Genomic DNA, 24420 nt, shown 5'->3' on the forward strand with positions numbered 1-24420 from the left:
AAATGTTATGTCAGTGCAAACCTTCTATAAACCGACAGTGTTGTTGCCATTTTGTTAAAATTACAGTCATGACACTCGCCTGTTTTTCTCTAAGGGAGGTGATCAGGCCAGATGTCATGGAGGAGGTCATCGTGTCGTGTGTCATCAAACATCTAAGCCTGGTTGACGCTCTCCAGTCACTTGTCAACTACCAGTACAGAGAGGATCACACAGAGGAGTATGATCTGGTCTGCAAGATCATGGCTGAAACATTCAAGAAGATTAACGCTATGGAGCGTCAGCTGCAGGTGAGCTGACGGGACAGTAAACACACCTGTGTGCCTGTCAATCAACAGTGTTTATGCCACCCAGACCAGCAACACATATTCACTCTCTTCTCTCAAACAGTAACTTCACACACATGCGCACGCACAAATGTACACACACACACACACACACACACACACTGTGTTGTGATGCTGAGTTTTTTAAACCTCATAGGTGATATCTCAATTTTCTAGTCCAAGAATTCATCAGACAAATTGCATCAAGTGTGTAAAATCCTGGTGGTTGTCCGGTTACAGTAAATTGTAGCAAAGATAGCAGTTTATTACAGACCCTAATTTAATACAGAAAGAACCTCCATAGTCTGTACTCTATTGTAATTTATTCATTAAATTGTAAGCTTGCAAGTTACATGCTATATGGGTTTGGGTGCAGCAGCACTATAGATTACAGATTCGTGTTAATTCAGTTTGTTTCAAATCCCTTAATTTAAGAGCTCACCTGAGTGAGAGAGTAAAGTATCGTTTAGAGGAGGAGAGCGAGACAGACGTGTTTTTATCCTAAGCACATTCATTCTTGTGGAGGTAAGACATGCTTACACACTTTGTCCTGCAGGGTTATGGCCTTCTTACATGTCTACTATGCACTTTATTCACAGGGTTTATAGTTTTAGAAATGTTTTATTGTGACAGTGTGCTCTAGTTTAACTCTGCTTCTCTGCTAAAGCTGGTGCACTCATCTCTTTATTTATAATGAAATAATTAATGTCTGTGCACGCTGTCATCTGGTGAACTGAATAATCTCAGCAAACTAGAGTGAACCAGCTCAAGTACAAAAATATATTTAAAGTCTGAAGAGTCAACTTTCCGAGTCTCCCCCACAGCAGCTGTAGCTAACGTTAGCATGCACTGATGAGAAGGCTGGAAATTGGACATTAGTGGAGTATGCATGAGAAATATTTCCATCACCAGTGTTTAGAAAAAAGAAAACACAGAAGGAAGAAATAAAAACACCAGGAGAGGTTATGGCAGTTGTTAAGGTTGAAGTTGTCAACGGGACCCGAGTATTGAAGACATCACTGAATCTATGGATGTGAACAGCAAGAAAGAGCAGAGGACATGTTCTGTCTTCGCTAATTGTCTTTGTTGCTTCCAGAGTGTAGCAGAGCTGGAGCAGAAGTGGCAGAATGAGGTGGAGGAGGCCCAGCAGGGAAAGCTGGAGAACAACACTCCTTTCTTTCACGACTACCACTTCTTCGAGGTATCCTGCCCCGTAAACACTCTGCAACCTTCTCTGCACGACCAATACAACTTGATGTAATATCGATGATTAACTTATTCATTTTCTGTTTTACCAGAACAAAATAAAAGAGCTTGAACTCCTTTGCTCCCTGAAAGAGGTCCCTCTCGATTTTAGCGACTTGGAAAATGTTGTTCTTGGATTGAGGCAAGTCATTTTAAATGGTGCCAGCAATTGACACAAATGCCATAATGGTGGTATAACAGTGCTTCTAACGTCGTATATCTGCACCATCAGGGAGAAGTTCTTTCAGGAGGTAAACACCATGCACCTCAGGAGTAGCACTCCACTAGCTAAAACTAAAGCTCTGGTGAAGAGTCTGATGAACCGCACTGAGCTGCTGCTGCACGTGACCATCGCTCCACACTGCAGAAGCCTCACCACCACACCTGCGGGCACTCCAGGCCAAGGTATTCTTCCATGAATAAATACTTAAAGATTCTGCATCAACCCTGTATGTCTGTGTCCATATTTACCTGTGTCAGTGATCGTCTGTGAGTTTGATCTTCACTTCTGTTCGTTTCAGCTTCTAAGTCTGTATCGGATGCCAAGACTACGATCCCCATGGTGAAGCAGCCTGTCTTCCTGCGCAGCATGTCTGCACCCTCTGACTTGGAGATGATTGCCAACCAAGACCTGGAGTTTACACACTCTGCTCAGAGGTATCTTCCTGTTTTACACCTCCACTGCTGTGACAGGTATACGTATAACAGGTACACAGGTAATTTGTCATTCAGAGTTGAGGAGGAACTGATTCAGTTGAAGTCGTCTAAGGTCACTGTGACTGCATAAAACACAAACAAATTTCACACAAATATCTACTACCAAAAAAAAAATGCTTGTGATGACATGATGTTGATTACACATGATGTTCCCCATAAACCCTCTTTCACTGTGGAAGGTCATCTCAGTAAGGTCTTCAGGGAATGATAATGTGTTCCATTTCTGCAAAAACAACACTTGAAAGCTTTTATTGAACTCCACTGTTCTGTTCCCTGCAGGAGGCGACACCACCCCACCAGTCACCGCAGCAGCTCGTTCACGCTGCTGCAGTCTCTGGCTATCGAGGACAGCCGTGACAAGCCAACTTACAGCGTGCTGCTGGGACAGCTCTTCGCCTTTATTGGCACTACACCGGATCAGGCCGTACGTCTTTGTCTATCACCTATCCCTCTTTTTAATCGAGTCATTCAATAGCTGCAGGATTGAAGAGGCGCTGTTGGTCTGACACTGAGGTCGTTTATGGGATTTTTATAGGTGTCAAGCAGCAGTTTTCTCTCAGCTGCACAGACGCGCTGGAGACGTGGCAGCACACGGAGGCAGGCACTTGTTCACATGAGAGAGTTGCTGACGGCTGCTGTCAGAGTGGGTGGGGTCACCCACCTGGTGGGGCCTGTCACCATGGTGTTGCAAGGAGGCCCAAGGTCAGAAACATGACTGGTAGCATTCCCACCTCATTCTTCATGTGCTTACACTCATTAATCCATCAGTACATTCTTTGATTAACTGCTGTCACTGTACTGCATTTTTTAAATGGCTCAGCAGGACACTGATCACTTTCGTCTGTTCACCTGCACGCGTGTTTTGTGGGATCTTTGCAGAATTGAGGAGCTGACCTGCGGTGGGATGGTCGAGCAGGTGCAGGAGGCCTTTGGGGAGACCATGACTTCCGTCGTGTCACTGTGTGCTCGCTACCCCATCGCTTGTGCCAACAGTATTGGCTTGCTTTGCACAATACCCTACACCAGGCAAGAGAAGTCCTTTCACATTGTCCCTCTGGTCATACGTCCTGCGTTACAAGACTCTCTCCCTTATTTGTTGTCCGTCTGACCTCAGGAGTGAGGAACAGTGCCTAGTTCGGAGTGGGCTGGTGCAGCTCATGGACAGCTTGTGTAGCTTGAGCGGCCAGAGGGAGTGCAGCTCAAATGAGAAGCAGACCAAAAAGCAGAAGGTGGCAACCATGGCCTGGGCAGCATTCCAGGTCCTGGCCAACCGCTGCATTGAGTGGGAGAAAGTAGAAGGTAAGTATATACATATGCTCGCATGATATATGTGATATATAATGATCAGTTAGAATTATTCCCCTTTCTCTTCTCAAAGGAGGGTCCACAGACGCGGTGCACTCTGGTCTGGCGCGGCAGGTGTCCAGCCTGCTGACCAACCACTTGGCCAGAGCCACAGAGTGTTGCGGCAATCAAGCAGCTGGTAATGATGCCTTGCAGGATGTTCTCAGTCTGCTCAATGACCTTTCAAGGTGAAGTTTTGTCACACACAAATAGGATGTATTGATTGCTGTCTTTTATGTATATAATGTATGAATGTGTTATTGTCTTGCAGGAGTCACATAGGGAAAGCAATCCTGAGCCAGCCAGCTTGTGTTTCTAAGCTCTTGTCACTGCTGCTTGATCAGAGACCCTCCCCAAAGTTGGTACTCATCATCCTGCAGCTTTGCCGAGCTGCCCTGCCTCTCATGAGTGTGGAGGACTGTGGTAACGTGGCGCTGCCTTCATGGAGCTACTCTATTAACACTCTAGATACTGAGCAACAGGATGCTAGTGACCCCGCCTCGCGTATTGCTGCCTTGCTGCTAGCCAAGCTGGCAGACTATGTCGTACCAGGTTTGTGTCTTTGCAGTGAGTACAAGATAAACATTTCAATTAGATAAGCATAGTTGTGAGGTCAATATCTGCTGCCGTTACCTCCCTGCCAGGCTGCCAGACATTGCTCTCGCCCAGCTCCTCGGAGCCAGACACCAGTCTGTCTCGAGCCAGTTCTAAAGGAGCTCTGAAGTCTGACGATGTTGGTGAGGAGGGAGAGGCAGTGGATGGCAAGTTGTCTATCTTCATCCACAAGAGAGAGGACCAGTCATCCCATGAGGTCCTTCAACCACTTCTCAGGTAGGAGTGCCCCTCAAATCAGTGATTAGGTTTATCCACTCTAGTGTTGTCTAACGTTTTCCTCCACCCTCTCTAAACTGCAGCAGCTCAGAGGGACGCCCCTTTCGGCTCGGCACCGGGGCCAACATGGAAAAGGTGGTCAAGATGGACAGAGATATGACTAAAGTAAGATCATCAAATGACAAAAATTTACTCAGAATTGAAGTGTGCATTTAAGATACAAACTCACCTCTGTAGATTTACTCCAGGGTTCACCGTGGCCTCTGCTGTTCTCTCTAGAGTGGAAGCTGTGAGGTGATCACAGAAGAGGCTTCTGCTGCCCTGAGGAAGGCCAACAAGTGGGCCCAGTCCGGTTTGATAGTCAGTGTCGGTCCTCCTGTGGAGACTCTGACCCAAGAGGCTCCTGGAGGCGTCACCACTGGTGACAAGAAGAAAACTGCTCAAACCTCAGTGTGTAGGGACAGGAACGCTGAGCTGGCCAGGTAGATATTTAGTTCCATCGTTACCAGTTTAGCGTCCTGACTCTGACCACGTGTGGCATTATCTGTCCGTGTCAAACGATCAGCCTGCAGTATTTGGGCCTGGCAACATGAGTCTGTGCCTGACCTGACAGGCTTGATGGTGGTTTAACATCTGACATCTACACTTGCCCTCGACAGGTCAGACCCTGTCAGGCCGTTCATCAGTGGCCACGTCGCCAACAGTATGGCTGCTGAGGTCATTGCTCTGCTGCATAGTCTGCTCACTGCCCCTGAATCCAACACGGCTCAAATCTGGACAAGCACCGCTGAGAAAGTAAATGAGCCCGTTTGTACCTTCATAGAACTGCTAACGTGCTGGGAAGATGGTTTCTACTGTGTTCTCATTATTTAATTTAGATTCTTGCTGCCGTGTGCTTGGATGTATATGAAGCTGTCTTGTAAAGCTCATGCTTCTATGGTGTTGATGGCAGGTTCTCTCCCGGGCGTTGATGTTCATCCCTCAGCTGGGGAAGTACGCAGAGAGTATTTTGGAGAATGGGAGTAGCAGTGGCAGGAAGCTGGCTAAGCTTCAGGCCATTGGCAGGCAGGCTGTTGCTGCACTCTGTGCTCTGGGGGGCTTCAAAGAAACTATTAAGATCGGCTCGGAGGTCCAGGTTTGTAATATTAACTTGTGCTTTAACTAACGACCTTGGTAAAAATGTATCAATGTGATGTTTGACACCTCTGCTCTGCAGGTGGTGGGTAAAGGCGTGCTGGGCAGCGTGGGAATAGTTATGTCCATCAATGAGCAGGAGGGCATTGCAACAGTCAAATTCCCCTCCTGCGAGTACAGGAGAGCTTGTAAAGCCTCAGACATCCTCACAGTACCAATATCACGCCTGTGCACACCCAGATCTGAGGTGCGACCCTTGTACATAGTCCCAAACATTCCTCTAATGGAAATCATCAGCCTGAATCTAACCAGTGTCTTTTTTTTGCCTAACTTGTCAGGCGCTACCTTTGTACAAGCTCTCAATCACAGAAAAGGTTGTACAAGCAGTGCAGTCCATGCTTCTGCCACAGGAGGGCAGTCTCTCCATTCACACTTCTCTGCCAGCCACTGGAGATGGCTCCAGCCCAGTCATGGCTGCAGTCCGCTTGCTGGCTGAAATCAGGACCAGGTTAGTGAACCCCAGACTCCTTGCGCCTTGTCCCTTTACAGGGTTTTATTATTTTTATTTCCTTGTTCTGATTGGCTGTTGAAAGTTGAGCTGTGTTCTTCAAGTGGTATATTTAAATGAGTGCAGATGAAACCCTTTGATAAAAGCTGCTAAGGTGAGTGTTCCCTCTGTTTTCCCAGGGCGTGCCTGGTGATGGCTCAGCTCCTGGAGGACAGCTCCTTCTGTGAAGAGTTCATCCAGCAGTGTCCTGCTGCTGTTGAGGTGCTCAATCTGGTAGCCCAAGAATGCAGCCCTGGTGAGAACATAACCCAGTTGGTCGTTATTAGATCAGGCACCAGTTTGAGCTGCGTCTTTGACGGATTTGTGTTTGCTTGTGCAGGGGAGCGACTCGGGATGGTTGAGGCTCAGTGTGAACGGGTGAGAATGTTGTATCGGGACTGTGCTCGGCCACCACCTCCACCACTGCAGACGGACAGACGCCAGGTGGAGTTATCACATTTACGATATCATTTTTGGTTTTATTTGTAAATTTACAAAAATATTCAAGTGTCATTTGTAACATACATGTAGAAACGACAAAGCTGATTAAGTTTTCAATGCCTGACAGTCCAGCACAAAATCCTAACATTTGAACTTATTTTGATAGCTGAAACATAACAAGAATTTTAGGTTACACACTGTTTTTTGCTTGTGCTTTTCTCAGCAGCCTAAAGAGATCACCTGGTGTCCATCCCGAGTGTTCCCTCCGGTCCGGGCCTGCATGTTCTCATCCCGTCTGACCTCTGTTACCTTCTTGGCTGATCCCAGTGCCGGAGGAGGGCTACCCAGGGGCACCTTCATCTACGCCACCTCTCCCGTACCAATTCAGGTGGGTGTCACTGGACTGACGGTGAAATAACTCCGGTTTTAATCTTTGTTTCTTCAGATTGTTTGAACTTATGTCAGAACTATCAAGGAGATCCCACAGCCCATCCACATTGTTTCCCTGGTCTTGTCCCCGCAGGCCCCGTCTTTTTACTGGGAGATAGAAGTTGTCTCCTATGGAGACTCTGAGGAGGACAGTGGCCCGATCGTGTCCTTTGGTTTTGCCACTGAGGCAGAGAAACGAGATGGAGCGTGGACCAACCCTGTTGGCACATGTCTCTTTCACAAGTATGTTACATACATACATCATGTACAAAGACTCCATCTTGCTGCTCTGTGTCTGCCTGGAGTGTGGCGGGTAATCGTCTTGTGTTGTTCTCTTGTCTGTCTCCTGTCTGTCTGTGGCAGTAATGGCAGGGCTGTGCATTATAATGGCTCCAGTCTGCTCCAGTGGAAGAGCGTCAGGCTGGATGTTGCTCTGCTTCCTGGTAAGACGGCAGACAAAAAGTTTCTTTTCCACATACACATGTAAACTTGAGCTTCAGTTTAAAAGCTGTTGATATTGTGTTATTATTGAGAAACTAATATGATATGCGTGTATTTGTATTTACACAGGTGATGTTGCTGGAATAGGCTGGGAGCGTTCTGAGGGCACACCTCCACCCCCTGGTCAGGCCCCTAAAGGGAGGGTCTACTTTACCTACTGTGGCCAGCGGCTCAGCCCCATCCTTGAGGATGTAGCTGGTGGAATGTGGCCTCTCGTACACATTCAGAAGAAGGTGGGTATCTTGATTACTCCATGCTTTATTACAGTCACACATCTACAATTTAGTATCTTTACAGCTGCAGCAACACAAGTTTCTACCAGTATTAATGCAGGTTATAATCTGTTTATCTTTATTCTTTTTTTAGAACTCAAAGATCCGTGCCAACTTTGGAAGTCGACCATTTGCATACGCAGAGGGTCAAGCACACAGGAATGCTGCTGACTTGTGTGTGGACCTTGCAGAGGAAATAAGTGCAAATTTTGAAGCACTCCCATTTGCCATGGCCTCAGACAGTGATAATGATGCTGGTGCAAGTGTTACCTCTGACTCTGGATCCCATGGACCCCCCTGTCGGATCGCTGCAGTGGCTGTTGCCCAACAACGTATATCCCTTATATTTATTTCTGAAATACAGTAAAACATGCATGCTTATTTTGTAGCTGTTTGATTTTTCCCAGATATATTCAGGGGTAAGAGGGGAATGCTTCTCACTGTTAGTCTGTAACATGTGTGTCCGTCTTGTCTTGTTGGTACAGAGTACAACAGTGACCTATCGTGCCATTACAAGGTGGAGCTGAGCTACGAGAACCTAGTCACCTCTGGGCCTGACCCACACCCTCCGCCTATCGCAGATGACGAGAGTGATGACGAGGATGATGATGATGTTCCAAGAGTGAGTGAGCTCTTTGTCTGTAATCGCTGAATTTTTGAGTGTATGCTTGTATATGTCACTGCCTGTTTTGGCCTCAGGAGGACCACTATGCCTTGCTGGTGAAGGCCTGGGAGACCAAAGTGTTCCCAACCATTCGTAGGAGGTTCCGTAATGAAGCTGAGAGGAAGTCTGGCCTGGACCAAATCAAAGGAGCTCTGCAGCTTGGTAAAGAATACATTTGATTTAACCATGAAGTCTAATCCACTCCAGAAACTATGGCAGGAACTATCTCTGGTCTTATTATTACATAAATGGAACAGAGTGAGAAGGACACTGTTACTCTGTGGTGTGTTTGAATGGCAACAGGCATGGTTGACATTGCAAGACAGACAGTAGAGTTCCTGTATGAAGAGAATGGTGGCATCCCCCGGGACCTCTACCTCCCTACCATTGAGGATATCAAGGATGAGGCCAACAAGTTCACTATTGATAAAGTTCGCAAAGGTACTCTTCAGCTACGTGATGACTCCTTTAATCAACCCCCCTGGAATCCCTCTGAAAGGCTGATCAAAACATTCTTCATTTGGCACATTGTTTTCTGCTTCCATCTGCTTGTTCAAACAGGCTTGACTGTGGTGATCCGCTGTCCAGACAGCAACAACACCAACAGCACTACGGGGGGGACGGCACTGCCTAAGTTCGCCATCCGCGGCATGTTGAAGACATTTGGTTTGCATGGAGTGGTGCTGGATGTAGACTCTGTACGTGCAATGGTTTGAGCATCATCAGATATTCAGAGCTTCATTCCAACTTGTTTGTTTCCTAACCGGTTTTATTGTGCGTTTTTATCCAGGTGAATGAGCTGGTACAGGTGGAGACCTACCTGCGCAGTGAGGGCGTGCTGGTGAGGTACTGGTACCCCATTGAGATGCTGGAGCGCCCGCCTGCTGGATCTCGCCGCACCGCAGCCAACGGCTTAGTCTCCCTGGACAGCAGCAACATTCAGATTCACAGGTAACAAACACCATCTTGAGGAAGATAATTCAATACTTGAATTCTGCTCTTGAGCTTCAGATTAAACTGTTTTCCTGCTTTGTTTTAGGGAACTGCTGCGCTGCGAGAGCGCACTGGCTCGGTTATACTGCCGGATGGCCCTGCTCAACATTTTCGCCCCCAAAAATCCCCACACCTTCACTCGTCTCTTCCATATCCCTGCAATCCGTGACATCACTTTGGAACACCTGCAGCTTCTGTCCAACCAGCTGCTGGCTCCGCCCCTCCCTGGTGAGTTAAATACTTTGTGGAAATGAGCTCCTCATTCCTGCTGTGCTCTGTTAACTCACTTCTGTGTTCCTGTCTGCAGATGGCACCATCAGTTCTAGTTCGATCCTTCTGGCCCAGTCTGTGCTTCACAACCTCCAGGGCCAAAGCTGCTCTCCCACAGACTTGTTCTACCAGGGCAACGCTCAACCCATCCGGGAGTGGCTGACGGTGGCCATCACCCGTGCCTTGCATCAAGGAGAGGAAAGCCTCCTGGAGCTAACCAAGCAGATCTGCTGCTTTCTGCAGGTCAGCTCTGCCACTCTCGGTTTGGTTGAATAAAATTATCCCTAAATACAGACTGATGTTGTCAAATAGTGAATTATCTTTTACAATGATTTCGCAGAATGCACCAGAGCAGTTTACATCTGAGGAGTTTCCTGTCACAGAATCAAAGGTTAGCATGGACGTCAGCTTTCCCGGTGCTGCGTTCGTGATCGTATCCTGCAAAGAGAGCCAGCTAGGCTGCCGCAAAGAGTGAGCACATGTGCAGTTTTCAATATTTGCAATATTTCATCCTCAACCCTGTGTATTACTGTCCTGTAAACATGTCCAATTTATGTACTTTTGCCCTCTTTCCATCAGTTCAAGCCTGTACAAAGCACCCTGGGCACGTGTCATGGTGTATGGCCTGGGTCACAAAGTGCGCAGAAATGGTCAGCTTAATCTGATGGAGGCTGTATGTTATCCTCTGGATGCCTCACCAACCAACACGGGCCTTACTCCCCCTCCAACCACCAACCAATACCCCTCTGTTATTATTCCTACCGATAAGGTGCACATAAAACTGGGTATGTGTTTGATCCACTTTCCTACAAGCTGCGTTAAATGTTGTGTGAACAATTGTTATTCTGTTGGAGCAGAAATGGCATTAAATAATTGTCTTGATTTTAGGTGTGTCGCCCCCTCCTGGTGCTGTACTGGTGCTGCATTCCTTGCCACTGGAGTTCCCTCTGGCCATGGCGTTTGCTGAGCAGCTGTTGACATGGAAGCTGTGTGAGAGCAGCGAGCGATCGGAGGACGAGCTGGACACAGTGCCCTCGTCGGTGCTGCTGCAGGTGGTAGAGCTGTTGGGTAGGTTCCTCATCAGTTGTTACCACACATTTATTAACCTGTTTGTGTAGTTGGTCCATTTATAAAATGATAAATCTGTAAAAGAGCCCCAGTGGATTTTCCAAGCAAAATATAAAATTGTGTGTTTGGCTTGTCAAAGCTTAATCTGACGTGTTGTTCCTGAGTCAGTGTAACCACACTGACCTTTTACATCTTTCTGTTTTGAATGTCAAGTCTTTCTCAGTACACCAGTGAAAACCACATATTTATTATCCCTGACAGCTAGCACCATTCATTAATAACTCTGTCAACTTTCTCTGTGGTCTTTGTTGTGATTTATTCATCTCGTTTTAGGTGGCTTGCTTTGGACCACTGATCTGGCTCCTTCCATCAAAGAACTTGTTTTTCACTTGCTGGCTGAACTCTTGAGGAAGATTCATCACTTGGAGCAGCGTAAAAGCCCGGCTGGCCTGTCCAGCTCCATCGCTCTGCTGCTGAACCCCTGCCTTGCAGTGCTCATGGCCCTGCAGACAGAACTCCGAAAGCTCTACGACCGGGAGACTCAGGGATGGACGGCCGGGGGGGCAGGGGCAGGGGGGTCTTCGTCCGGGGGCATTGCCCTGGCTCTGGGAGCGGAACAGAGCCGGTTCTCCACTTACTTCCATGCTCTGATGGAGGCGTGTCTGGCTGTAGCAGAGGTGACTCTTCCCCTCAATGTTGGAGGCACTGCAGTTGGTGCCCTGTCCTCCACCAGTGCCCCTAACCTCAGCGACTCTTCGTCATCCTCATCCTCATCCCCAGGCCAGACACCTCAGAGCCCCAGCCTGCTGTCCAAACGTAAGAAGGTGAAGATGAAGCGTGAGAGAGCAGCGGCTGCAGTGGCAGCAGCGGTCTCTGGTAAGAGAGGGAGTGGCGGCACTCGTCTGTCGGAGAGTGACAGCGCCCTGCTGAACATGGCAGGCAGCAAGCCTGAAGACATGCTGTGGTTCCACCGCTGCCTCACTCTCCTCATGATCCTTCGGCATCTTGCCAACAAGGATCCCCAGGGTTTAAGTGTGACCAGCGACGCCGTGACGGACGCCTGCCAAGCCCTGGTGGGTCCCACTGCCCATAGTCGCCTGCTGGTGCTCTCAGGTATCCCCACGCACCTGGAGGAGGCAGTTGTTCGAAACGCGATCCGCAGGGCCTGCAACGCTCATGGAGGGCTCTTTAAAGATGAGGTCTTCATCCCTCTGCAGGAAGAGGACCCCAAGAAGACTAAACCTGGAGCTGGGGTCTCTAGCCCCCAGGACAGCAAAGTTGGTACTGAATCTGAACGCTCTTTCCCCAACAGTGGAGGTCCAGAGAGTCCGGACAGCTCCAGCAGTGTGACTCCAGCTATGAGTGTGAGCGCTTCAGCCTCCACCAGCCAGACCTCTATCTGCAGTTCCTCTCAGGGAGTCTCTCGCACTGCCAGTGAAGTGTCTGTGGATCAGGAGCTTTTGGCTGTTCCACCGCTCACACCTGCTGCTGCTGCTGCTGCTACTGCGTCAGCTGCTGTTACATACCCCCAGCAGGGCTCCCAAGACCCCCAAACTGTCTCTAGTCAGGAGAGTCTGGATACCTCTGTGTGTAGTACAGGAAGCCTGGGAAGTCTAGGAAGCTTCGGGGAGCCTGTGGACAGCGCAGAGACGCCATCAGTGTCAGATGGGGGCTCAGTGCACACAGTCACCTCACAGGAGAGCAATGCAGTTCTGGCCAGGCCCATCAAGGGCTACGCTGTCATTGAGGTGGGTTGATTCAGAGCCCCTCTATATATTTCAAGTCTTTGTGGGTACTTAAATAAGATTGTTTTAATTCAAAACCAAAATCTTTTGGTCAATATAGGTTCGCTCTCGAGCCAAAGTGGAAAAGATCCGTGCCAGTCTTTTTAACAGCAGCGACCTGATCGGCTTGTCCAGTCTGGATGGTGAGGAGGAACTGATGGAGATGACCAACGAGGAGATCCTCACAGCCTCTAGTGTCAACCAAAGTCTGTTTGACACACAGGGCAGCTCAGCTCTAGAAGACTACTTCCTGGACAAATCAGTCAGGGGTTTGTATTTGACTCTGATTCGTTCTCCTCTGCTGACGTTGCATCTGCTGGCGTAAGATCGCAAGCAATCTCTCTCTCTCTGTTTCCAGGTGACAAGCTTGTTCCCGGAGCTCGAGATGTCCTCACAGATATTTTCAAGAGCTGTGTGCACTCAGAGCAGATGCTCAGCCTCACACCAGCCAAGCCAGTCAAAGTATCAGACATTTACCTCAGCAAAGAGCAGATCAACGCTCAGACCCCCGGAAACCTGCTGCATACATTCTTCACCAATGTTCGCCCTCCCAAGAAGTTACTAGAGGACCAACTAACTCAGGTATATAAACAACACTCTATAGAACAGATGGCAAATTCCTAATGATCCCCTCTAGAGTCAATATCCCAAATACACTGTTCATGTGTCAATACTTGATTTAACCCAGATCTTGAGGAAGTATGGCACTCCCAAGCCCAATAAGAACAAGTACAGCAAGGCAGGAAAAGAACAGCACCAAGGCAAAGTAGTGAGCACCAAGAGGCCCATCACGAAACCCCCCACCAAGGAGAAGTCTGTGCTCAACAGTGTCAGGTAAACCACTGCAACTACACTTGCTTCTGCGCACAAGTTAAGTCACATTTACTTTGACTCAGAAAGAACTGAACGGAATGCTTTTGTTAGAACTGCACTGAGTGAGAAGAAGACGGTTCTGAAGCCCAAATCTCCAGAGAAATCCAGACCTGAGGAGAAAGATGTGGAAAAATCTCCTGCTAAAAAACCTGAAGGTTTGACAACAAAATGCTTTATATTACTCATTACAATATGTGACTGTTGGCAGTATGATTGAAATGTTTGGTTTTATTTGAGACTGATAACAATAGACTTACACAGAAATGACCACCGTCCCCTCGATACGTTTTTTTTTTCTTTCGATCTTCTTTCTAAAGTCAGATTGATTGGTTTTCTGGTTTTTAAATACCTCGATCTTATAATGAAGTCAGTTTGTCAGTCCAGTGCCAGAAAGTGAATTTCTAACTCTTTGGTTGTCAGTGAAATCCAAACATGTTGTGGTAAGAAAGTTTGAGCAGGTGAGGATCTTGTGACTGACGGTAAGTCCCGAGCTGGGAGCTGCCTCACATACCAGTTTGTTTGCTCCAGTTCCAGAGGAGAAGTACCTGACACTGGAGGGCTTCCATAAATTTGCAGTTGACCGAGCTAAGCAGGACATCCGGAGCGTCTGGAGGGCAATTTTGGCTTGTGGTTATGACCTTCATTTTGAAAGGTGAGACATAGAAAATCCTCCAATAACAGGACCCCCGAGGACCAGCACTCAATCTGTGGTCACACACTTTGACACTCTGGCTCCAGTTGTCCAGGGTCCACTTTGTTTGTCACTGAAGAATACAGCTGCTCATATGCACCTCACCTAAGACACTGATGTAACCGACTCAAACCCGTGGTTTAAATCTGGTGAAATGATACAAAAATGCAGGTGTCGCCTGGCCCACGAAAATGTTTTATGTGTTTTTCATGTCGGCATCTTCGGAGATGTAAGTTGACACCTGTGGTATAAGTGAATGAACACAGTGGGAGCTCTGATCCACAGGTGCACCTGTATAGACACACGCCACGCCCAGAAGGCCTGCAGGAAGTGGAGTTTGGAAATGGACGTGGCATTGGTCCAGTATATCAACAGGCTCTGTCGTCACCTGGCGATCACACCAGCCAGACTCCACCCCCACGAGGTCTACCTGGACTCCAGTGACACTGCAGATCCACGTGTCAACTGCCTGCTCAGTAAGTGAACCCTGTGTTCAGTTCTCACCGGTCGAATTCATCCAAGCGTTTCAGAGATTTGACAGCTAAGTCTTCAGGCAGACATCACCTGTAATGAGGGTAAAGCGGGTTTTACCAGTGTTTTTCTGTATGTACAAGATGTAGCTATGTCATAGCAATGCATTTGATAAAGATGGTGTCAGCACTGGTGAATAATCAGTCCCTCCAGGAAAACGCGATAATGCAATTGCATAATTCAACGCACAATCAGCCAAAGTCCACGCATTTATGCAGGGGCCGCATTTTTTTCAAAGAAGCCGCACTTTCCCCGCACAAATCACTGATTTCCATGCAAAATGCAGAAAATATGCGGGACTTGCATGATTTCTTCACAAAAAGTTGAGAAATGTTGCGTGTACTTCGCACAAGACCAGCCATTTTCCTCCTGTTGCCTTGGTAACGTTGTGAAGTAATGTCGTCGGAAAGCTGCTAGTCTCGTTTGCCAACACAAAGAAGCTTGGAAGTCGTTTGACCCGTCAATGTTTTGTAAATTTGAGCCGTGTGTTTATTGAGGCCTGAAATAAAACAAGATGAGAACTTAATGATTCCCAGCACTTCCTGTGACGTAGAACGCTTGCTTATCATAGCAAGTCATGAGAAACGACTCTTTACATTACAGCAGGAGCCTAGTGAGAACAGAGTGCTGGGGGAAGCACTTTTTCTTATTCATCAAACTGCAGTTTTTGCAAATTCCCGCAATTTCATCGCATAAAATTGCATAAATATCCCACATATTCCATCGCATTTTTTAAGGAAACGTGCTGCATAATCAAGGATTTTTGCCCGCAACAACCACAAAAAACTCCACATTTTTCTGGGAGGACTGAATAATAGCTGTGGACTGACTCACTAAGCTGGAGAACAGCAACAAACATCCAATCTTGTGCAAAATACATGAATGGCAACATGGCTACTGTCTGTGGCAAATGATTTCCTCCACAATCCCATATTCTCAAAAGATTCAAGCCAATGAGGCCAAGAATGGCGTTGTTGTGGTTGTTTGGCTCAAATGTGCACGTTGACATCAGTGGTGTTATTGTCAAGCGTCATTCTAGTGCAGAAGCGATTCACTTTACTGTTAACGTGTGTTTCCAGATGTGCCTGTGGAGAGCCTGCGCCTGCGCTTTGCGCTGCTGCAGTCGCTCAACAACACCCTGGAGAGTTTCTTCCTGCCGCTGGTGGAGCTGAGGCAGACGCACACTTACCAGAACAGCATCGCGGCACTGCTGTGTGAGGCCAAAGGTGAGCGAGACCTCCACGTGGGTCAAGTTACTGGATTAAAACGAAGCAGTTACCTCTTTTCTTCTTCTGCTCACTACCTCGTCCTCTCTTCTCACTGCATACAGGTCTAATTTTTTATGACACCAAGGTCACCATCATGAACCGAGTACTGAATGCCACGGTTCAGCGGACCGCTGACCACGCAGCTCCAGAGATTACCCTGGACCCTCTTGAGATTGTGGGAGGTACCTGTAGGCATTCATTTCACTTGTTCCGCCTCACGTCATGTGTGCTGGAACTTCGCGAACGTTCTCTCTCTGCCATCCTGCAGGTGAGATCAGATCATCAGAGAACACATACTTCTGCCAGGCAGCACGCCAGCTGTCTTGCATGCCGTCCTCTCAGCTTTGCGTCAAACTGGCCAGCGGAGGAGACCCAACCTACGCTTTCAACATCCGCTTCACTGGAGAGGAAGTTCACGGCACAAGTGAGAATTTCTGCTTCTGGTTATTTTCTGTGCAGCAGGACAGGTTCGGTTAGTCAGAGCTGGCTGAAGCTGCGATGGTTCTGTCTCTCCAGGTGGTTCCTTCAGACACTTCCTGTGGCAGGTGTGTAAGGAGCTACAGAGTTCTGCTCTGTCCCTGCTGCTGCCTTGTCCCAGCGCTGCAGCCAGCCGCAACAAGGTGATCTCACAGCTGACTGTTTCCATGTAACTGAAGCTGATAACAAATCAGCTGTGTGTTCTGTTCCAGTCCCAATCACAAGAGCACTGTCTGTGTCTACGGTATCACACAAACCCTTGTCTTGTTTTCTTCAGGGGAAGTACATCCTGACACCCTGTCCTATCAGCTATGCAGAGGAACAGTTGCTGCACTTCTTCGGTCAGCTCCTGGGTATCGCCATTCGTGCAGATGTGCCACTTCCTTTGGACCTTCTGGGCTCCTTTTGGAAGGGTCTGGTTGGCGAGTCTCTCGATCCAGAGCAGGACCTGCAGGATGCAGACATGCTCACCTACAACTATGTCAAAAAGTTTGAAAATGTAAGAGATGTCATCACATCCTGGCGTCTTCCCTCCTCAGTCTGGGACCATAACTTTGTTCTTTGAATCAGCAGGTGAATGATGAGACGGAGCTGGAGACGCTTTGTGCTGAGATCTCCTCCCAGCATCACTCAGGAGAAAGCCCTGACTCCCCCAGCCGGCCCTGCTGCACCTTCACCTACATCACGATGGCGGGGGAGGAGGTGGAGCTTTGTCAGGGAGGTCGCAGCCTCACTGTCAGGTACGGGGAACCACCTGAGATGATAATCGTCATGAGGTGTGAACTTTCTTTTCAAATAGTAAATTCTGATGTCTTTATCCTGGATGTTCCTGCGTTTGTGAAGCTGGGAGAATAAGGACGTGTATGCGCGGGCAGTGCGGAGCCTTCGTCTAAGGGAGCTGCAGAACGTGGAGTGTATGGCAGCAGTACGCGCAGGGCTGGGCTCCATCATTCCCCTGCAGCTGCTCACCATGCTCAGCCCTCTGGAGATGGAGCTGCGCACCTGCGGCTTGCCTTACATCAACCTCGAGTTCCTCAAGGTATCACACGTTAGGCACACTTTCAAACCTGTCCAGAACTCATTTTTGACCTCAGATTTCATCAGAGCTGGGTTCCTCTGTAGGCTCACACCATGTACCAGGTGGGTCTGATGGAGACGGACCAGCACATCGAGTTCTTCTGGACCGCGCTGGAGATGTTCACTCAGGAAGAGCTCTGCAAGTTTATCAAGTTCGCCTGCAACCAGGAGCGCATCCCTTTCACTTGCCCCTGCAAGGACGGGGGTCCCGACACTGCCCACGTTCCGCCGTACCCCATGAAGATCGCCCCTCCTGATGGAGCAGCAGGTAACGACTCCAGAGCGTCATCTGTGCGCTGTTCGAGTAGAACCAACTCATAGGAATGATCTTAGCAGCTCATCCAGACTTGGAACATGTGGCTGACTCACTCAGGCTCCTGGCTCCCAGCGGAGCACCGGCAAACAGCGCATGTTGTTATCCACAGCTGAATAGTCACGGCCAAACGATCCACATGTGCTCGTAAGAAGGCGCGTTGTTGCAAATTAGCAGCGTGCATGTGGGAGCTGTCTCCCTTAGTTTACAATCACAGGCTTAAAGATGGTCTACTGATGTTTGCCACAGATACCAGGGCGTCTCGCTCCAGTCACCCATGAGCAGATCCACGGAGAGCGTCGGTGCTAAACAACAGAGGAAGACTTGTAGGGTGATCTTGTTGTGTTCTGTGTGCTCACCAGGTCAGCCAGACTCGCGCTACATTCGCGTGGAGACCTGCATGTTCATGGTGAAGCTGCCCCAGTACACCTCTCTGGATGTGATGCTGGAGAAGCTGCGTTATGCCATCCACTACCGCGAGGACCCTCTCAGCGGTTAACACCTGACAACCTGACTTTCCCCAAGTACCCGTCTGCCCCTTTAACCCTCCGCCTCCCTTCGCTGGCCAGGACCTTCCCCCGACACACAGCCCTTCCTGCTCCAGTAAAGTCACATTTAGTTTGTTTTATGAATACTTTGTTTGCATGGTCACTTTTGCTTTTACTCAAGCCTCACATGTCAGGATTATGTTTGATGCATAGTTTTGAGGAATTCAGGGATGATAATCTGTACCAGCTCTTGTACTGCTGACGAGTGTTCTGATTGCACTGATTTCAGAATGACATTGAAGTGAAACGACTGTGACACTGGTTTCTGATCACCTGTTCCCTTCCCCTCTTCCTAAGATTCTGTGAATTTAAAACCTCCGCTGCAAGGTGAACACACGTGTGCTGAAATGGTTCTGCCATGATAATTTAGCATTCAGCAGGAACAAAGTCCATGGGATTTGTCTCAGCAAGTCTAGTCTCCGTTGCTGGATGAGGAAATGCTGTGAAGGCCTCCGTTCAAACTAACCTAGCTGCCTCCGTCTGTCTCCCCTCTGTGGGAGGAGTTTCTGAAACTTGCCTTTGCTGTAAGAGCCTCATGGAGGGTGACGGTGGGTTCGTAGAGTCACGTGACGCATGGAGGTACAACTGCTTTCAGAACAAGTATGAATACGTTCAAGGTCACGCCGCCCGATTCATTCGCTCGCACTCCGACGTCTCGATGAGATCACAGCGTGCTCGCCGAGGTCAAAGTAGAATTCTGTGCTCAAGGAAATGCATTGTTTTTGATGATGATGTCATGAGCCGTGCAAGCCCCCTGATGACATCATAGCGTCCACTGCTGGAGAGACGTGATTGGCTTGCAGCAATTCATTGCACATTTATTGGAATTTAAGGTGTCTGGGGTTGTGTGACATCACCAAACCTCTCTGACTGATGTTGAACTCTGACCTTTGGGATTCCAACTTAAACCACCGAGTTGGGGCTTAGAGGTCTGACTTTGATCGGGCCCGTCACCTGGGCGGCTGACGTCATCCAATCACAATGCTTCATGGAACTACTCCTAGCTTAGCGCCCCACCCCACCCCAGTGACCGAGTGTGTGGCCTTTACAGGTGGTTCTCTGGGCCCGGCCCACCTCGAGTGCCAGGGCGACAAGTGTGATGCTGCCTTTTTTTTGACCACATCTCAAAGAGCAGGCGGTGAGCTAGCGTCATACGGGATGTTGTGTGTAGTTTACTGCCTGGTAAAGATAAACTGCTAACGGGCAAACTGAACTGATGCCTCTGTACACTGAACACAACGTATCCCAGTCTCTGAAGAGAGGTGATTAAGCCGTCATAAAGTCATATTAATCTTTTAAATTATGAAGTCGTTCTTTGGTGTAGACCATCTGAGCAGGAGCGCGGCGGGTCGGGACGGCCGTCTGTAAGACGAACCTGCTGGTTCAGAGATTCTTACATTTCAGGTTTGTGACACCTGTGTTGCTCTGAGAGAACGGAGGGAGAGGAAGTTCTCCAGAGCTTTGTTACTCGTGTGCTACGTCTACTGAATGTGCAACGACCCCCCCCCTCTCCCCCCTCCATCCCTAACATACACAATTCATCACACACACTCGGGGAGGGGCGGCGGATCATCTCAGTTCTGCCTTTTCTTAGTTTTTTTTTTTTTTGATGAAAGAAGAACAAGGTTCTGCCGGGTTTGGGGGGGGGGGCAGGGTCATTGTTATTTTATTTTACCCATAACCAAATGTTTAGCTGTGTAAAAATTAAATAGAAAAAAATGTAAATAGACTGAAGTTCTGTTTGACTGCAGTTTTTATTAATTGCTATTTCACTTCACCTTAACTTTTGTTTTTGGTTTGCACTACTCTTCCAAGAAAAGATTCTAAAATGAGCAAACTATGTGATGTCTGTTGGATATCCAGTTTGTTGTGTTGTTATTTTTTAAATCAATTTTTTGGAAAATACCAGTAATCTATCACTTTTTGTCTTGTACTCAGATGGATTCAATTTCTTCTACTCATGGTGAAACATGTTTTCTTGTGTGAGTAAAATCGCCATTTTACTTGATAGAACTGAAAAACACACCTGAACTGATATTTCAGGCATATTGAATTGTTGATGCTTGCCACTTTGGTTTTGATTCTGTTCTTTTGAAGGGTCAATATACCGCTGCTAACAGGGACGCTCTCCATTCTCCTTCTTCCTGCGCTGCAGGGAGGACATAGATAAGGTTATTAAAAGGACATATCCATAGAAAGAGGTGTTGCGATAAAATATGTGCTGTACATTTACTTGATATTTATTACAATTATTTATGGTTGAATTAACTTAACTTTTACTGTCTTACCTCTGCACATTGGAAACTTAACATATCTAAAATGGATTATACAGATGTAAAAATCAGATGGCATTTGAGATTCCTGTGTCACAATAAAAGAAATGTCTTCATGTACAAACTCTGCTGTCTCTTGCGCGTCAGACCAGATAAAATCTCTGTGTTTGTAAAATGTTTTGATATGGATGTTGTTGACGCGGCTCAAACAGACAGACAATGAGTTCAGAGCCTGATGAATGATTCCTGCGAGGCACGTTTTGTCTCCTTGGACGTGCTTTAGCGGCGAGGCGCCATGACAGACCCTGTCACAAGGTTGCGTCATGACTCCGTGTAAACCAGACACCTTTTCAAAGCAGCGAGTACCGGTCCAGACCAGTTCCAGCTGGATGCCCCCTCTGCTCCTCAAAGACTTTCCCCTCAACTCCAGTAAAGTGCTACAATTGGAGTATTCCAGTTCTTTGCCCCCTCCCCAGCTGAGCTATTATAGAGTTGCAGGGGTCTATCACACAATACAGTCGCTGCTAACAAGAATTACTGGTGGCAACAGCCGGGTGTCCTCAGGCGTCCCAAGAATGTCTCCAGCATGTTGACCGGATGGTTTCAACTGTCTTCCCTCTTGGTGACATAAGGGCCGGCCACCCCTCTTTTGGTAGCCTGCAGACCAATAGACAGTCAGGAAAGCTGCCACGTCCCTAAAGCACCGGCCTATGGAGCACCGGGCAGGTTGGTGACTTGAGACGGTGAGGCTGCTTCAGCCGCAGTTACACGACGTGCAGCTGACCCACAAACAGCGTCTGGAGCATACCAGCTGTATTTTGTTGCAGTGAAGCTGCATGACGGGAATAAACTGCTGTGCTATGTAATCTTGACCTTAAGAAGTGTGGAAACATTCTTGCAGAGGTCACATGATCCCTTGTCAAAAGTTAGAGGTTGTACTTAAAAAGTGATGAGAGGGGAACACAACCATTATTTGGTTCAGCTGGTTTCAATCATCATAAATCAGCTGCATCAAACAGCTGACCTGCAGTTCTGCAGGGTAACAAACAGCCCAGTGAAAGTGTGTCAGCAGTCGGACAACAGAGCAGCTGAGAGGAGCTTCTACGAGCTGGGGGTTTATTTGTCGGATAAAATACAAAAAATGATGCTAAGCGTCGGAGCGCCCGCTGCTCTCTGCCTCTGTACAGATGATGAGCAGACCTGAAGTGGATGTTTGCCCACCTCAGTAAATCTGAAGTATGAAGATGAGAGCTTTAAATACCAGGACAAGTCCTGTTCATATACTGTGCCCATGAGAAGCGCTTTGCTGTTACGTAATTCATAGACGTGTGTTCCTGTGGTGATACAGACTTGCGCCGTATCAACATGGTGACTGTGGGAATCTAGATGGCCAAGAGGTGGAAATAATGAAACGCAATATTCAGAAACATAATTTATTAGTTTATAATACATTTTAAAGTGCAAAGAACATGAGAAAAACATTTTAAAAAAAACAACGACAACACAAGTTAAATACAAATATTTGATTTTTCTAGGAGGGGGTACCTAAGCTGTAGCAGTGCTGCAGCAGAGTTACTACGCTACAGGGTCAAACATCAGTCCATCATCTGCGTGTGTGTCGGAGGGTGTGACAGTCTGGAATGATTCGGTGTGTGTAGCACACAAGCTCTAGATTCCGGGGCTGAGACCAGATGATGGAGGAGAAGGTCGGCAGGCTAGTTGATACCCAATTGTTTCTTTAGTCTCCTCAGTTGCTCTATGCTGATGTTGTTGCCGCCACACACCACGATGACCACGGGGCCCAGCTGCTGCGCCAGCTTGCCCTCGTCCTGCAGCCTTTTGATGATGTCACTGTAGACAGCAGCGAGAGCAGCGCCGCAGGCCGGCTCCACCAGGACCTTCTCATCATCTGAGGAGAAGCAGGAGAGATCACTATCAGACACTGGCTATCGAGTCGGAGCTGGTGTGTGTCTCTCTGCCCGCCGTGGCACTCACCCAAGAATCGCTCCACAGCCTCTACTGCCTCCTGGTCCGTGACGACCTCTGAGAACACGGTGTGCTCCTCCACCAGTTTCATGGTCTGTGCGGAGACTCTTGTCAGGCCCAGCGTGGTGGCAACACTGGAGAGCAACAACCAGGTCAGAGGAATCTTATTTGTGTGCAACAGTGTCTCTGGTTACATTGTGTACCTGGTGATTGCAGGTAAAGTGACCAGCTCTCCTGCCTTCATGGCTGCGTTCAGGCTATGTGCTCCTAGGGTCTCCATGGCTACGACAGGTACGTCAGCCCAGCCGGTGCGGCGCAGTCCCTCCACCACTCCATTCAGCAGGCCTCCGCCTCCCACCGACAGCACGATGGCTCCTGGTTTCTCCCTCATGTCCTGCTCCAGCTCCTTCACCAGAGATGTGTGACCTTCCCTGCAGTACCATCATCATCATCATCATCATCATGTAGTTAATGGGATTACACGCAGGTCATATCAGACGTGATCAATAGTCCAGTCTGACTGGGACGTCTGCGGTGATAAGGCCCTGTGTCTGCCACACCGAAGCCCCTGCAGCTCCTCCACAGAGCTGATAAGACGGGTCACACTATCAGTCGTTCACACATTTTCAAACACTTGCACTTCCTCATGAGGAGGAGCGAATCTGTCTTATCCCTGCAGAGACGTGCAGCAGCGATGTGAGAGCCGTGCGATTGACAGGCAGGCTGTGGTGGGCTCACCAGATGAGGGGATCATCGAAGGGGGAGATGAATATCCAGCCAGGGTTGTTGGCCACAAGCTGCTGTCCATATTCAATGCTTTCGTTAAGAGCCTGAACGACAAACACACCAGACAGTTGGATCCTGTGTCTGCTCTGCTTAGCTCCTGTTGTGCTGTTCACACATGACCAGATGGACTCACCTTGCCGTGAATGACCACGGCGGCCCCCTCGTCTCTCAGTCTCTCCACTGTGGGGTTTGGCGTGACGCTTGGCACCACGATAGTCGCAGGAATCCCGAGCTGACGGGCAGAATAAGCCGCTGCCATCCCGGCGTTCCCTCCTGTTGGGATGAGATGCATCAGAATTGAAACTGGACATCATGGCAACCGCAGCAAACGCAGGCGATGAACTGCTGCTCACCTGAACAGCAGACAAAGTGCTCGCATCCTCGCTCAGCCCACTGGGGTGAAGAGAACACGGTCAGAACCTGAGCTAGAACACTGAAGAGCAGAAGCCAGAGGAGAGGCGGGGACTCACGGTTCTGCAGAGGTGTCCAATGCCTCTGATCTTGAAGGATCCTGTGGGCTGAGAGCAGTCCAGCTTGAGGTAAACAGAGGTCCCCGCCAGCTTGGTCAGGGCCAGACTGGACCTCACCGGAGTGGCAACGTGCAGAGGCTGCTGGGTCTTCATGTCTTAGGACTCAAGATGAGGAGCCGCTCAAAGTACAGTTGGATGAAATACTTGAGCTCTATGACTGAAGGACGGAGGAAGATAGTAAATAAATAAAAGACGTTAAAGATACTAAATGCAGACAAAAATAGAGACACATTTGGATGAATTTGTCTTTCATCTTACCAGAGTGCGATGGATGGCAGGATGACAAGCTGTGAAGAATAAAAATGGTCCGAACGCTTTTATTCCTTTGCCCCCTGCAGCTATATAGCTGCTGGTGCTGTGGGCTTGGCAAAGGAGGCCCACTTGTAAACCAATCAGCATTTGGCATTCTGCCACCAGACCCCGCCCCCAGTGACTGTGAGGATGAGGCAAACTAGGATGAATGAAATCCTCCTGGTGACATTACTTCTCAGACGGTGTTTTTAG

General features: G+C 48.4%; 2 protein-coding genes across 2 annotated transcripts in view; one reads left to right on the plus strand and one right to left on the minus strand.

Moving 5' to 3' along the window:
- Positions 1-20917, plus strand: part of hectd4 (HECT domain containing E3 ubiquitin protein ligase 4) — a 36450-nt gene extending 15533 nt beyond the window's left edge. The window contains exons 26-76 of the mRNA XM_086207421.1: positions 95-287; positions 1420-1524; positions 1622-1714; positions 1805-1973; positions 2090-2225; positions 2565-2709; positions 2821-2987; positions 3165-3311; positions 3400-3584; positions 3664-3817; positions 3901-4181; positions 4274-4460; positions 4544-4625; positions 4740-4942; positions 5120-5255; positions 5413-5595; positions 5677-5841; positions 5933-6102; positions 6282-6397; positions 6482-6585; positions 6809-6970; positions 7106-7254; positions 7375-7454; positions 7582-7745; positions 7879-8116; positions 8270-8406; positions 8484-8610; positions 8752-8889; positions 9010-9146; positions 9239-9399; positions 9488-9669; positions 9749-9954; positions 10052-10182; positions 10291-10496; positions 10600-10779; positions 11113-12527; positions 12625-12832; positions 12922-13145; positions 13252-13397; positions 13488-13591; positions 13965-14088; positions 14413-14603; positions 15738-15884; positions 15989-16108; positions 16195-16350; positions 16443-16546; positions 16681-16902; positions 16977-17143; positions 17247-17442; positions 17526-17748; positions 18156-20917. Of these exons, the coding sequence (XP_086063547.1) occupies positions 95-287; positions 1420-1524; positions 1622-1714; positions 1805-1973; positions 2090-2225; positions 2565-2709; positions 2821-2987; positions 3165-3311; positions 3400-3584; positions 3664-3817; positions 3901-4181; positions 4274-4460; positions 4544-4625; positions 4740-4942; positions 5120-5255; positions 5413-5595; positions 5677-5841; positions 5933-6102; positions 6282-6397; positions 6482-6585; positions 6809-6970; positions 7106-7254; positions 7375-7454; positions 7582-7745; positions 7879-8116; positions 8270-8406; positions 8484-8610; positions 8752-8889; positions 9010-9146; positions 9239-9399; positions 9488-9669; positions 9749-9954; positions 10052-10182; positions 10291-10496; positions 10600-10779; positions 11113-12527; positions 12625-12832; positions 12922-13145; positions 13252-13397; positions 13488-13591; positions 13965-14088; positions 14413-14603; positions 15738-15884; positions 15989-16108; positions 16195-16350; positions 16443-16546; positions 16681-16902; positions 16977-17143; positions 17247-17442; positions 17526-17748; positions 18156-18292 (9403 nt within the window). The 3' untranslated portion in view covers positions 18293-20917. The remainder of the gene's footprint in view (positions 1-94; positions 288-1419; positions 1525-1621; positions 1715-1804; positions 1974-2089; positions 2226-2564; positions 2710-2820; positions 2988-3164; positions 3312-3399; positions 3585-3663; positions 3818-3900; positions 4182-4273; positions 4461-4543; positions 4626-4739; positions 4943-5119; positions 5256-5412; positions 5596-5676; positions 5842-5932; positions 6103-6281; positions 6398-6481; positions 6586-6808; positions 6971-7105; positions 7255-7374; positions 7455-7581; positions 7746-7878; positions 8117-8269; positions 8407-8483; positions 8611-8751; positions 8890-9009; positions 9147-9238; positions 9400-9487; positions 9670-9748; positions 9955-10051; positions 10183-10290; positions 10497-10599; positions 10780-11112; positions 12528-12624; positions 12833-12921; positions 13146-13251; positions 13398-13487; positions 13592-13964; positions 14089-14412; positions 14604-15737; positions 15885-15988; positions 16109-16194; positions 16351-16442; positions 16547-16680; positions 16903-16976; positions 17144-17246; positions 17443-17525; positions 17749-18155) is intronic.
- Positions 20918-22123: 1206 nt separating this feature from the next.
- On the minus strand, positions 22124-24224 carry LOC147260711 (L-serine dehydratase/L-threonine deaminase-like). The gene is made up of 8 exons (XM_086207423.1): positions 24175-24224; positions 23857-24073; positions 23740-23779; positions 23520-23659; positions 23339-23430; positions 22804-23031; positions 22610-22734; positions 22124-22523 (listed from the first exon to the last, which is right to left on the minus strand). Exons 2-8 carry the CDS (start codon positions 24007-24009, stop codon positions 22330-22332), a joined length of 972 nt encoding a protein of 323 aa, XP_086063549.1. The 5' UTR covers positions 24010-24073; positions 24175-24224; the 3' UTR covers positions 22124-22329.
- Positions 24225-24420: the final 196 nt, after the last annotated feature.

The sequence above is a fragment of the Aulostomus chinensis genome, chromosome 6 (assembly GCF_037954235.1).
Source record: "Aulostomus chinensis isolate RoL2024-O1b breed Wild chromosome 6, RoL_Achi_v1.0, whole genome shotgun sequence".
NCBI lineage: Eukaryota > Metazoa > Chordata > Actinopteri > Syngnathiformes > Aulostomidae > Aulostomus > Aulostomus chinensis.

What these genes read in the sequence shown, in the direction of transcription:
- LOC147260711 (XM_086207423.1), bottom strand. Translation starts at nt 24,009, where the DNA reads ATGAAGACCCAGCAGCCTCTGCACGTTGCCACTCCGGTGAGGTCCAGT. An exon ending in ACTTTACCTGCAATCACCAG is followed by an intron (nt 22,735 to 22,803) that starts GTACACAATGTA and finishes GTTGCTCTCCAG; the next exon opens with TGTTGCCACCACGCTGGGCC. An exon ending in GGCTGTGGAGCGATTCTTGG is followed by an intron (nt 22,524 to 22,609) that starts GTGAGTGCCACG and finishes GCTTCTCCTCAG; the next exon opens with ATGATGAGAAGGTCCTGGTG.